The sequence below is a fragment of the Larimichthys crocea genome, unplaced genomic scaffold (assembly GCF_000972845.2).
Source record: "Larimichthys crocea isolate SSNF unplaced genomic scaffold, L_crocea_2.0 scaffold58628, whole genome shotgun sequence".
Lineage (NCBI taxonomy): Eukaryota > Metazoa > Chordata > Actinopteri > Sciaenidae > Larimichthys > Larimichthys crocea.
The window spans coordinates 1-13,868 of NW_020857676.1; the positions used below are offsets into that span (position 1 = coordinate 1).

General features: G+C 44.5%; 1 protein-coding gene and 1 long non-coding RNA gene across 2 annotated transcripts; one reads left to right on the forward strand and one right to left on the reverse strand.

Moving 5' to 3' along the window:
* Positions 1 to 5,525: 5,525 nt before the first annotated feature.
* On the reverse strand, positions 5,526 to 7,835 carry LOC113745274 (uncharacterized). The gene is made up of 2 exons (XR_003462071.1): positions 6,455 to 7,835; positions 5,526 to 5,762 (listed from the first exon to the last, which is right to left on the reverse strand). It is a non-coding gene; the product is annotated as an uncharacterized LOC113745274 (long non-coding RNA).
* Positions 7,836 to 8,444: 609 nt separating this feature from the next.
* Positions 8,445 to 13,852, forward strand: LOC104938938 (von Willebrand factor). The gene is given in 20 exon segments (XM_027276793.1): positions 8,445 to 8,712; positions 9,173 to 9,245; positions 9,460 to 9,548; positions 10,014 to 10,229; positions 10,346 to 10,405; positions 10,808 to 10,925; positions 11,064 to 11,160; positions 11,569 to 11,697; positions 11,699 to 11,807; positions 11,970 to 12,126; positions 12,216 to 12,306; positions 12,653 to 12,704; positions 12,707 to 12,717; positions 12,881 to 12,922; positions 12,924 to 12,952; positions 12,955 to 13,080; positions 13,197 to 13,328; positions 13,498 to 13,514; positions 13,517 to 13,564; positions 13,567 to 13,852. Coding segments are annotated over 19 exon segments (1,776 nt in total). The 5' UTR covers positions 8,445 to 8,712; positions 9,173 to 9,202; the 3' UTR covers positions 13,777 to 13,852.
* Positions 13,853 to 13,868: the final 16 nt, after the last annotated feature.

Consider the following 13,868-nt stretch of genomic DNA (forward strand, 5'->3'; position numbering starts at 1 on the left):
TCCACCTGCCTCCCTGCACCCCACCTCCCCCGCCTTTGTCCCTCCCCATTACCGCTCGGCAATCAAGACAAGCAGACACAAAAACAATAGAAGACGAAAACACAAGACAGCCACAAAAACAAACCGCTTGCAGGGGGCAAGAGAAACTGCAAAAAAGCAGCTGCAGCAATAGCAACGAAAAAGCCAAGCAATAAATAAGATAAGCCACAGCTACTAATTTCATAAAAAACTAATACAACACACCATTGATTCTGCAGTCATATATAACCAACAATCCGAACAGCTGTGTACCAACCCTTATCCCCTCGTTAAAACAGCTGTGTAATCCTCGTTAATACAGGGTTATACCCCCTCGTTAATACAGCTGTGTACCTGTACCCCCCCCTACACCACCCTCGTTATATACACAGGTTTGCATCACAATAAAAATCTCGTTAATTAACAGGGTGTGTTACCACCCCCATACCCCTCGTTAATTATTTATACAGTTGGTGCACCGTCGTTAATAAAATACAGGGTGTGCACATATAAAAATGCAATCATGCAAATTGCAAATCTATCGCGTTAAAATTATATTTTATAATTACAGGTGTGTACCATCGGTTAATTAATTAATATATTATTAATAATTAATACAGGTGCACCCTCGTGAATAAGTAATAAAATATATTTTTTTACCAGGTGTGTACCCCCCCCCCAGCTAACCCCCCCCTCGTTATATAATAATACAAATAATAATATACAAATAATATTAAAATAATTATATAATTATTCTTAAATATATATTTAAATAATAATAGAAATTATATACAGGTTGCAATGCAAAAATCCCGTTAATACCAAGTAACAGGTGTGTACCCTCGTTAAAAGAATTTTATAATAATAAATTTAATATATTTAATATTTACAGGTGTTGCACAATGGCATCTTCCTCGTTAATTATAGAGGTGTGTACCCGCGTTAAATTTATAATAATATTACATGTGTGACAAAAATACAAATGAATAAAAATTACATGTGTGCACACCTCGTTAAATATAAAAAAATTAATAAAATACAGCATGTGTAACCCCTGTTTACCCTCGTTAATAAAATACAGGTTTTGCAATAGTTCCGATCTCGTTAAAAGAATAATTTAATAAAGGTGTGTAACCGCGGTAAATAACAGGTGTATGCACCTCGTTAAAAATAAATACAGGTGTGTAAACCCTCGTTAATAATATTACAGGTTTTGGCAAAGCTCGTTAAAAATTTTTATAATAAGAATAAATATTAAAAATTAAATGAAATAAATAAAAATTATATAAAAAAATTACGTGTGTTACATCGTTAAAATAATACAAGGTTTTCCACACATCTAATCTAATCTCAAAAAAGAAATCTATCGTTAAATATATAGGTGTGGACCTACCCTCCGTTAATACAGGTTTGCATCTGATCAACTCGTTAATACAGGTGGTGGTACCCCAAATTTAACCTCGTTAATAGTTATAATATACAAGGTTTGCATCTCGTTAAATATAAATAAATAATTATATATAATACTAACGAGGTGTGTACCTACCTCGTTAATTAAAATACGGTGTGCAAACGCTCGTTAAATTAAAAAATATATACAAAATTTAAAGTATAAATAATTGTAATAAATAAATATTAATACTTAATTATAAAAATACACGGGTAATAATTATTAATATTGTAAAGATAAACTAATTGTACCTTAAACAATACTCGTTAATAACTTAAATTAAATATATAATAAAATACAGCTGTGGACCACCCCATAACCACCTCGTTAATACAGCTCTTACTGGTAACCTCGTTAAGAGTTAAAAAAAAATATAATTAATATAAATAAAATAACAGGTGTGGTGTTATACCAACCTCGTTAAAATATAAAAAAAAATAATAAAGTTAAAAAATAAAAAAATTAAATATATAAATATAATATTATTACAGCTCTGTACCGCTGAATTTTTAATATGTAATAATTTAATATAAGGTTTGCAAGCACAAAACATCGTCGTGAATATATATAATAGTATATACAGGTGTGTACCATCGTTATTAAAAATCAAAATTATACAGGTGTGCACCTCGTAATAATACAGCTTGTGTACCCCCCAACCCCTCTTAATATTACAGGTTGTGGCACCCAACCTCGTTAATTAATTAATAATTTAACAGGTGTGTACCCTCGTTAATACAAGGTGTGCACCCTCTTTAAAAATAAAAAAAAATTTTAAAAATAATAATAAAAAAAATAAATACCAAATAATCTTTAAAAAAAATACAGCTGTGTAACCGCGTTAATATTTACAGGCTGTGTTACCTTGTTAATGCAGGTGTGCACCTTCGTTAAATTATTTAATTTACAAGTGTGTACCTCGTTAAAAATAAATTAATACAGGTGGTGCAGCACCACCTCGTTAATATATACAAGCTGTGTACACTCGTTAAAATATACAATGGTGTACCTCGTTAATACAGGTATGGGCGTCTGGCCTTCCTCAATTATAAATAACAGCGGGCATCTCGTGAATACAGGTGTGTACCCTCGTTAAATACAGGTGTTGTTACCTTGGTTAAATTAACCATTGTGCTTCTTGGTAATACAGCTGTGTACCCTCGGTGTGGTTATTTTGAAAAAAAAATGCCGCTCCCTTCCCCCCCACCTGCACACGCCTTGCCTTTTGTTTACACCCTACCCCTGTACTACACACTCAACACACTACCCACTACCTACCCACTCCGGGGGCTAATGTAGGCTGACAATAGAGAAGATCAGCATAGCCGATGTACCAGTTTAACACTCGGGTCTTTTTGACTTTGACAGAAAAACAACGTTTTCTTTCCCTCCACATACTGAAGCGAAGCTGTCTGAAGATGCTCGAGGGGAAACAGAGTCAACATTGCCAGCCCACGCAACCACCTCACCGAAATGTTGGCAACTGACCATCTGACGACAACGCTCTGTGATTATCTTTCTTCTCTTTGACTTTGACAGAAAAAAACAACGTTCCTTCCTCCTCCACATCTAATGACCTGTCTGTCTGAAAGATGCATGAGGGGAAACAGAGTCACATTGACATCATTCATCCCGCTCACCATGAATGTTGGCAACAACTGATCAATCTGACAACGCCTATGGAATATCTTTCTCTTTGGACTTTTGAAAGAAAAAAGCACACAGTTATATCACATACTAGATGTTGAAGATGCTCGAGGGGAAAACAGAGTCACACACAATTGCAAATCCCACCCCTAACACCATCCACCGGCTGAATGTGTTGGCAAACCTGACAAAATCAGCTTACACAAGCCTCTGTGATCAATTGTTCTTTTCTTTCTGTTGGGTCTTTGACAGAAAAACAAGAGCGAGAACAGAAGAGAGAGAGAGAGATAAGGAGGAATGAAATGACCGTCTCAACAGCTCTAACAGTGGTGGAGCGGACAACGCACCAGGACACTGCTACACGATATTATCAAATCGACGGCCACCTCTAAGGATACACACACTCTAGAAAGAACTACTTCACGGCTGACCAAGACACACACCATCTTAACCCACCTCTAGTAAAGAAGAATAAGAAAGGAAGGAGTAAAAGACCACACCTCATAGAATCATCACAACACTGACGACCACCTCTGAAGAAACTAGGAAAGCCGCTAAGAACCACCACCACCTCTAAAGATCATAAGCTAGAAGAACTAGGATAATAAGACAAGATCTAAGAAGACTAAGGCCTAGGAGAAGACTAAGAAGAATAACGAAGAGAAAAAGAAGTAAGAAGGAGTAGAAGAATCTAAGAGAAGAAAAGGAAGAGAAGAAAAAAAACGAGGACATCCCTATAAACTACGCGAGAGCAGAAAAGCGCGAAGCTCCGAAAAAACACACCGAGATCCAGACGAAGACTATAGCGCAACCCCTCTACTGCAGCCTAACTCTCTCTCTCCCTGCCGCCTCTCCTCCCTCCCACGCCCTCACTCTATCCACTCCCAGTCTCGTATCTCCCGCGCCGCGCCCGCCCCGACGCCGCCTCTTCGGCGAGCCCCCCCCGCACGCACCGACGCACCTCGCCCCGCCCTCTCGCTCCAGCCCCGCCCGGAGCACGCACGCCTTCGGCTCCGCCCCGCTCGCTCGCCCCGCCACCCCGCCTCCGTCGCCGCCAGCCCGCCGCCGCCCAGCCCCCCAGGGCGCGTACCCTCCCACCACCCATGCAACGGCCGCCAAGCGCCCGGCCGCCGCGCCGACTCTCTCCCCGCCCCTCCGGCCAGCCGCCCCCCCGCGCGCCGCACCCCGAGCCGCCGCCTGTCCCCCCAACCTCTCTCAGCCCGAGCTCTAGGCACGACTAGAGGAGAGCGGCTATACAGAGCCAGCTCTAAAGAACCCTGATTGGAAACCTCTCGAGGGGGGTGCCACCCCAACACCACCCCAACCCCACCTCCAAGAGGCGATGGACGGCTCACTGCCCAGCTCGAAGAATTTTGGAGCCGCAAAAAAACCTCAGAAGGAGAGAAGGGGGGCAGAAAGATAAAAGATAAACGTCCTTCAAGTGAGTGGCATGGGTCCGAATAGGACTCTACACCTGTCAGGTTGCATACAATCATGTCTGAAGTGAGTTTTAATTAAAAAATTTAAAAATTTAAAAAAGTGGGCTCCCCGCTCAGTCGGTGTCGTTTTAAAAAAAATACTGACAATGTGACAGCACGTTTAGAGGACGAGTTATTCTGTCCACATTAATTCAACTGTGTGAGTAGGCTAATGTTAATCTGAAGCTGCATAGCACTGCATTAGGATAATATGGAAAACCACATCATAGTGTAGCGACCCGGAACAATGAAGCTACGAAGCAACTGCTTTTTCTGGACTTTATTCCCAAACTGGAACACAGGCTCCTGTGGGCGGAGCCAACGCCAAAACAATAAAACAGGCACAGCAGCATATACATTAACACCTTAGCCCTCTCCCGGCTCTCTTCTACACACACACCTGAACACACCCCCCACGGGTCCTCAGCCAATCCCAGGTGCCTACTTCGCGCCCCTCAACGCCATGGCAACTGCCATGATTGACAGGCTTCACAGCCTCTAACAACGCCCCCCCCAGACGTCACCTCATACCCTGCAGCCTGACTTACTAGAACACAACTCAACAGCCACAGTGTATACACAGTCCGTTACAATAGTTAGCCTTTAGAAAGTGTCTTTAGAGACTTTATATCAACTCAGTTTGCAAGAGTTTCAAACTAGAGCTCAAAATATAATGGATTTATATGAAATAAACTGCAATGAATGCCCAGAGCAATAAAACAGAGATTAAACTATTTAAAGCTCACATCATCATATGGTATCATATCTTGATAGAGCTAGTGCACATGTGTGAAAGCTGCACGCTGCCTGTTCTGCTGCTCCAGCCTTTGAGGTCGCTTTTTGACTTTTTGGCTTTTTTCTCTTTTGTTGCTTTTTGTTTTCTTCACTGTAACTCTGTGGAGTCCTGCCCTCTCTAAGAGGTTGTTTCTAGACAGTTTTTGGGCTTTTTGTTCTGTTTTTTCTTGGTGTTGTTTTTTAAATGCCGCTCCCACCTGCACACGCTGCCTTTGTTTACTCCGGGGCTAATGTAGGCCGACATAGAAGAAGAGCAGCCGATGTACCAGTTGAACTCGGTCTTTGACTTTGACAGAAAAACAACGTTCTCCACATACTGAAGCTGTCTGAAGATGCTCGAGGGGAAACATTGCAACATTGCAACCCACGCTCACCTGAATGTTGGCACTGACATCTGACAACGCCTCTGTGATCATCTTTCTTTGACTTTGACAGAAAAACAACGTTCTCCACGTACTGAAGCTGTCTGAAGATGCCGAGGGAAACAGAGTCACATTGCAACCCACGCTCACCTAATGTTGGCACTGACATCTGACAACGCCTCTGTGATCATCTTTCTTTGACTTTGACAGAAAAACAACGTCTCCACTACTGAACTGTCTGAAGATGCCCGAGGGGAAACAGAGTCACATTGCAACCCACGCTCACCTTAATGTTGGCACTGACATCTGACAACGCCTCTGTGATCATCTTTCTTTGTCTTTGACAGAAAAACAACGTTCTCCACGTACTGAAGCTGTCTGAAGATGCCCGAGGGGAAACAGAGTCACATTGCAACCCACGCTCACCTAATGTTGGCACTGACATCTGACAACGCCTCTGTGATCATCTTTCTTTGACTTTGACAGAAAAACAACGTTCTCCACATACTGAACCTGTCTGAAGATGCTCGAGGGGAAACAGAGTCACATTGCATCCCACGCTCACCTGAATGTTGGCACTGACATCTGACAACGCCTCTGTGATATCTTTCTTTGACTTTGACAGAAAAACAACGTTCTCCACATACTGAACCTGTCTGAAGATGCTCGAGGGGAAACATTGCAACATTGCAACCCACGCTCACCTGGGACTGGGTGTGTCGTCCTTTTTGTCCCTGCTGAGACGATCACCTGCTTTAATTGACAGTCATGCAGCGAGCTCACAGCCTCACACATCTCACTGATTTATCCAGGAAAGATTGATAAACAGGCTGCAGTGAAAATGTTGTATCTGAATGTTTGGAAGGAAAGACAGTTACCATGATGTGTTCTGTACTCGTGCTGTGATAACACTTGAACCCCTGACAAACGCCCCCTAAAGGATAAAGCTGGCATCATTTTATTATAGCTGACGTGAAATGACAAAATCCTGCTAAAGGAAGAACACAGTTGTTTCAGTCGGCTGTGTGTGGCTGTCAGACTGTTGATTCAGTGATTCAGTTTGTTCAGTGATGTGGTAGTCTGTGTGAGTAGGCTAACGTTAGCCTGAAGCTGCATAGCACTGCATTAGGATAATATGGAAAACCACACCAATGTTAGCTTTCAGAAAGTGTCTTTAGAGACTTTATATCAACTCAGTTTGCAAGAGTTTCAAACTAGAGCTCAAAATATAATATATATAATTATATAATCAATATGATTGATTTATATAAAATGAACTGCAATGAATGCCCAGAGCAATAAAACAGAGATTAAACTATTTAAAGCTCACATCATCATATGGACGGGTGGAACATATGTGGTTCAGTCACATTCCTCGGTTGTGTGACAGCGATGACTCTGTTGGCATGTTAATTACTGTAAAGCCTTTAGTGTCCCACGCTCAGCCAGAGACATGTCGTCTTACATTGGTGACAGGCAGTCGAGTTACAGCTGCTTTTATAACAAACTACCATCTGGGTATTCTCAGAAGTTACAATAATGTTTAGAAGCATTTTATTTATTATTGGTTAGCTTAAACAGAATAAATTCAGAGACTTATTATACTCTAAAATTGTTGGTCTTGCTTAAAAATGCATTTATTTGTATTCAGTGCTTGGAAAAGTCCTCACATTCACATTCGGTCAGGATTCACACTGACAACTCTGCCCAGCTTGTATCGGCCTCTTAAAGCATTTTGATCCTCCAGCCACACTACATGTCCCACCGTGACATTCTGCTGCTTTGTGTGCCATTTGCACCTGATGAACATGTTGGGACCAGCCAGCTCACACCACTTCTTCCAGAAGCTGTTGACCTCTTGCTGGATACTTTGAAGTCCTTTATATGAGTAGCCTTGAAACTGAAAATCTCCTGGATCTCCTTTTGGGCTGGCCCAACCAAGTAAGAGAGAGTTGGGGCTGACATACTCCTCAGAGTCTTCACAACTTTGAACTCTGGCATCTATGGGTCGTTCATTCACCAGATTTGCTGCCATGAAGAGAAATGTCTGGAACTCCCCCCATGTAAAGACCCCATCAACACCAAGGTTATTCAAGGCTCTTTACACTGACATCGTTAGACACGTGTGTGTGTGTGTGTGTGTGTGTGTGTGTGTGTGTGTGTGTGTGTGTGTGTGTGTGTGTGTGTGTGTGTGTGTGTAAAAGGAATTCCTCCTGGAGGAATCATTAAAGTATCTCTTCTATTCTTCTGTTCTACAGGAACATTCCTCACACAATGTGAAGAAGCATCAGATAAATTCAAATGTTGACCTGGTGACAGATGAAACGTCAAACAAACTCATTCACTTCATCGTGAGGGGAACACATAAAAATCCATCCAATAGTTGTTGAGACATTTTAAGACTGATAGATTATTAGTGTCGTATTAGGTTATTTAACATGTGCAAAGAAGAAATGAAAGCTGTGCCAAAATCTTTACAAATACAAAACTATATCAAAGTAAAAATAGAATAAGTTTTTTATATAAAAATAAAAGTTAGACCTACAAATGAAGATAAGACTAAATGTCTGTAGGGTGTAAGGCTGCAGACACTAAGTGTGACTTTAATGAACTTAAAGAAATGAACAGTCGTCGTCGCTGCATTCAAATCAAACCTGAAAATGGGTCCACGACTGTGCTGTGATATCTTTATTTTTCTTGTTGTTTTTGATTTGTGCTTAAATGTCTTCTGGCGCCATCGTCACATGAATCGTTACACAAAATCTTCTGGAATGATGAAACAGGTATCACCAGTCCTGACCCCACCTCCTCCACTGTCCGGGGCGTGAACATTATCCAACCGTGCACATAAAAACGAGCGACAGAGCGAGAGAGCAACAGATGAATCTGTCCGACAGAATCATCAGAGAGTCTCCTGAGCAGCCACCTTCATCTTCCTCATCCTCCAGCAAACCTCCAGAGGGTAAGACGACCTGCACACTCCTCGTCTGTCTCTTCTTCTTCCACACCTCCACTGATCTTCACTGGACTGAAGCACTAACTTCAGGTGATACTGGTCAGGGTTTTCCTACCAGCTGCTTCTTTGTGTGTTATGTAACCCGTACTGTACACTGATGTCTGAATATGAACCATCACACAGCAAACGTGTGCGAAGCCATATCAAACATCACCATGATGCTGATATGATCGTATGATCACTGACAGCTTTCCTTCTGTGACGAATGGACCAGGGAATTATTCATTATTATCGATTCATTCTAGAACGTTTCAGGTGAAATACCACACGTTGTTTAATCATGGAAAAAGTCCTGGAAAAGTCCTGGAAATCCAAAATGTGTCTGAATCCTCCACATGGACTTTGTCAGCGATGAACTTTTGAATTTCTGTCCAATCAAAGACATGTCTGACTGTGTGTTTTCCAGATCTCTGTCAGCTGATTGGCCTCCTCCAACATGCTCCGCCTCCTGCTCTTCCTGTCTGCTGTCACCGCTGCAGGTAAGCTCACACACAGCAGCCGTTTGGAATCTCCACCCACAGGACGTAATGACGTTACATAATAAATGAGTGAACAACGTGAGGAACAAACCGCAGGACGACCTGAAGAAGAAGAAGTCCCAACTGATGATGTCATATGAAAAGTTTTGATTGGTCAACAAACGCTCTTCTATTCCTTCCTTGTTGTGGCATCACCTGTCTCTTTCTTCTGCAGGTGCACAGGAGCCTTTGACCGGTGATACAACCATTGACATCAGCAGCTTTAACGTCACGTTCTATGGACAGCAGTACTCTACGCTCTATGTAAGTTGGATGAAGCCTGGCGCTTCTTTCTTTGTTCCCATCTAGTTGTTGATGTCCAGCCGTGGTGGAGGTGATGTATGCAGACTGGAGATGAACCAGGTCTGTCACAATCCATCAGCAGCGATCGCAGCTTCAGCCCGACATGATCCCGACTCTGTTTTAAGACAGATTCTCATTTGACTTGTCAGATTTTGGACTCTGAAGGTTTATTCTGTGAACAGCTCATGTTCATGTCGGCAGTGACTTTTATGAGTGGTGAAGAGTTTTAGGTAAATTGTCGTTCAGTGTTCATCTTTGAATTCTTTTCATGTGTCTTATTTTTGAAAGAAGCGTGGAGCATTCAGGCTTAAAGTTGTGCAGCATTAAGAGCGTGTCAGCACAGGCAGCGTTCAGCCTCAGTGACTGAAACCTCTGCAGCTCTGTAGAGTTCAGCACAAACATGATTGTTGTTATTTCATTCAACAGGTCAACATAACGGGCAATTTCACCGTCTGTTTCAACGGCTATTACGGCACTATGGAAGGACTGGACTGCATCATTGGTGGAAACACAACATCAGCAGATCCAGCGTATTGGTTGATTGGTTACTCGTCAGGTGCAGAGACAGCAGCACGCCAAGATTTGCCATCCGTGACCAATCCTCTGATCGGCTTCATATCATTCTCTAACACACCTGGTACTGTGAGTATTGTTCAGTGTCAGGACCAAAAACATTTGACTGTTTGAATTCTATCATCTTCATCATCATCATCTTCATCATCATCTTCATCATCTTCTCCTCTCTCCACTCTTTACAGGACAAAGGCATGAATCTTTTTGGCCTTGGGACAGAAGCAGTACTAGGAGTATGGAATCAGGTGAGTGTGTGTGTGTGTGTGTGTGTGTGTGTGTGTGTGTGTGGTGTGTGTGTTTGTGTGAGGTGTGTGTGTGCGCGCGGGCGCGGTGTGTGCGCGGCGCGCCGCGTGTGTGTGTGTGTAGCGTGTGTGTGTGCGTGTGTTGTGCGTGTGTGTCTGTGTGTGTGTGTGCGCGTGTGTGTGCGTGTGTGTGTTTGTGTGCGCGTGTGTGTGCGTGTGTTTGTGCGTGTGTGTGTTTGTGTGCGCGTGTGTGTGCGTGTGTGTGTGTTTGTGTGCGCGTGTGTGTGCGTGTGTGTGTTTGTGTGCGCGTGTGTGCGCGTGTGTGTGTTTGTGTGCGCGTGTGTGTGCGTGTGTGTACGTGTGTGCGTGTGTGTGTGTGTAACACTGTGTTCTGTTGATGTGTAGGTGGTTCATACTATGGTCAATGGTGCCATGATGGAGAGATTCGTCAGTAAATCCTGGGACGACATGCACAAAAGTTACATTAGTATATACTTTGACATCAGCGGATGCAGACAGTCAGGTTGGCAAATCCACAAATCAACTTTCGAGTCCTTCAAAGTAAAAGTGTCAAATAGTTTTTTGTCTTTGGTCAGAGTTTGTAAAGCAGGAAGTGAACTCTGACTCTGTCACCTGATGGAAACCTTCCTCCTCTCCTCAGGTGTCGGGTATAAAACTGGTGACGTGATCAGCGTTGACCATGACACCTGCACCGATCTAGTCTGTAATGACACTGAAGTTCACACCCGACCCAACAGGTAAGTGTGCTTCATATTTAGAGAAAGCAGCTTTTTAAAAGGTTCTCTGAGTTTCACTGAGAGCAGCGCTCTCCTCTGCAGAAAGCTTTTAATGTGAAAGAGCAGCAACAGGAAATGTTGGCTTGCATCAGCAGTAAGTCAGAACAGCTCAAATGCAGCAAAGAGACGAGTTCCTCTGTTTGATCCCAGTGAGAGTGTGAAGGCAGCTGACGCTTGTTCTGGATCAGGGTGAGGTCATCAACATGTGCAGATGTTGATGGTGGTGCTGAGTCGTGTAGTGAACATGTGAGCCAGGTGTGTGAGCACATTACAGTCACTGTAGTTAGTTTGTCTGAGGGCCTCCAGGTGGTGGCAGCTTCCAGCAGCAGCGGCTCATGTCGTTTCTTGTCGTTCCCTCTCCACCTCCGTCAGCTGTCGGTTGGAGCACACCTGCACCGTGAGCGGCCCCGCTGTCATCGACAGTGACGGCCGAGTGAACTCTGTCCAGGATCGCTGTGCGCACTCTCTGATGTCGCTTCCATCCGTCCCAACTTCCCAGTGCTGGCCACTTCCAGGAACGCCGCCGTAAAGATGTGAGCTTTTTGGACAGCGTGACACTGCGACTGGACGGATCGGACATTCACCTGCAACAAGGCGGCAGAGTTCAGGTAAGCTACAGCCACAGTCACATGTCAGTGCGGACTTTGGTCCCTCGTCTCGTCCTCTGGTGTGTCAGCTCTCTCTGACTTCTCAGTGACATCGGAGAAATCTTTCTTAGTCCAGGTGAACTCTGCGTGTTTCCTTCACTTTGTCTCTCTGCTGTGATGCAGCTGAACGACACGACGCTGACCCTCAACAGTTCGGTTCAGGAGGTTCACGGTGTGGAGCTCTCCAAGGACCACACTGGAGTCACCGCCAAGGTGTCGCTCACCGACTACAACACCTCTGTCTTCTTTGACGGCAACACCGCACACATCAGAGTCACAAGTACGAAAAGTAAAGTCCTTAAACGCAGCACAGATATTTGTGGCGCCCAGCGCTCTGATTTCTCTCTCGTTCTGTCTGGACCTGTCCAGGAATCGGTGCAATAGAATCTCTGCAGGGTTTGTGTGGCAACTCCAGCAGGCCTCTGAGTGACGTGAGGCTCTCCCAGGACAGCACCAGCGGGTAAGACGTGGATCACACTGAGTCCTGCTCATGAAAGGGTTTCATGGATGTTGAAGAAAACACATAAATGTTTTCAGAGGAAATTATTCTCATGAAATATAAAAACTATAAATAACACAGCAACAAATCAACAAGAGGAAATGAGCAAATAAATACTACTGAATATAAACAGTCCAGCACAGGGCCCCCTGCTGGTTATGGGCCCCTGTGTACCTGTACCTGCCTCTTGTGGACTGATATCAGACCTATATGTATCTTTGCCTGAGCCCAACAAGTGTCTCTGTGATAACCTGATGGAGTGAGAGCAGGGGACCGTCCTGACCTCGTGTTGTGTGTCGCCCCCTAGCTGTGACGTGCCGTCAAAATGCAGTGCTGACCCTGCGATCAACTGCAGCGCATGATGACTGAGCGGTGAGCAGATGAAACCTCTCTCTGTTCTACTTTCATCTCTGTGGACGTGAAGCTTCAGCAGCGGCCTGTCCTGTGTTTCGCTTTACTCTTAATGTTAATGACACAGCGCTGACCGACTTCATGCTTCTGTCCTCCGTCCTGTCTCTTTACATGTGTGGAACAGCTGTAATCTTCTGAACGAGGCGCCCTTCACCGCCTGCCACAACCACTGACCCCGCGCCCTACATAACCGCCTGCCCGACACTTTGTGCAAGTATCCTGCGGTGGACGGTCTCGGCTGTCAGTTCCTGGAGGCCTACGCCAAAGCCTGCAGCCTGTACAGCAACATCACACTGGAGGACTGGAGGTCAAAGGCCGGCTGCTGTAAGACTTGTCTGGCTTCAGTTCAATTCAGTTTGAGTAGAAGAAAGACAACCAATACCTTGAAGAAAGATGTTGTTTCCATCCTTATTCTTCACATGTCTCTGTGTCTCCCTCAGCCGCCCCTCGGGCCTCCTGTCAGGACCGGTTCTGCAGCGCTCACGAGTTCTGCGCTGAGAAGGCCAGTGGTGAAGACGGCTGCTTCTGTCGCGCCCTTTTTGCCTCCCCGTACAGATCGACGGGCACTTTGGGTACGACAGCTGTGAGACGTGGACACGATAGTCAGAGGCTTGAAGGTGAGTGTGCTAGTGGAGCTGCTGATAACTGACTGAATGTTGTCGTGCTGTGGACTTGTCTGTAGAGTTCCCTCCTGTCAGTGTTACGTGTATTATTTCCCTCGTCTTGCTGCTCGTTGTTCAGGTGATCCCACGGTCTGCGAGAGAGGGACTCTGCTTTACTTTCTTGGATCGGTTGTCTCCTGGAGGAAAAAAAGGTATTGCCTACTCGACCCTGCACCTCAATGACAACAGCTGCGTGGGTCAGGTGGACGAGCAGACCCACATGGTGACCTTCAGCTTCGACGGCAGCGACTCTGTGGGACGGTGGTCTCGGTGGGTTCTCTTCACCCTCACTCTCTTCTCTAGTTTGGGATCTTTCTGTGGGTTTGGCTTCAGCTGCGAGCCCCTCGGTTTCTCATAATGTTGGACGTGCGTGAAGTTTCTTCCGTCTCAGTCAAGGGACAGCAAACGTCACATTTTGATGCTAAAGTGTAAAAGAGTGCCGGGTGAACT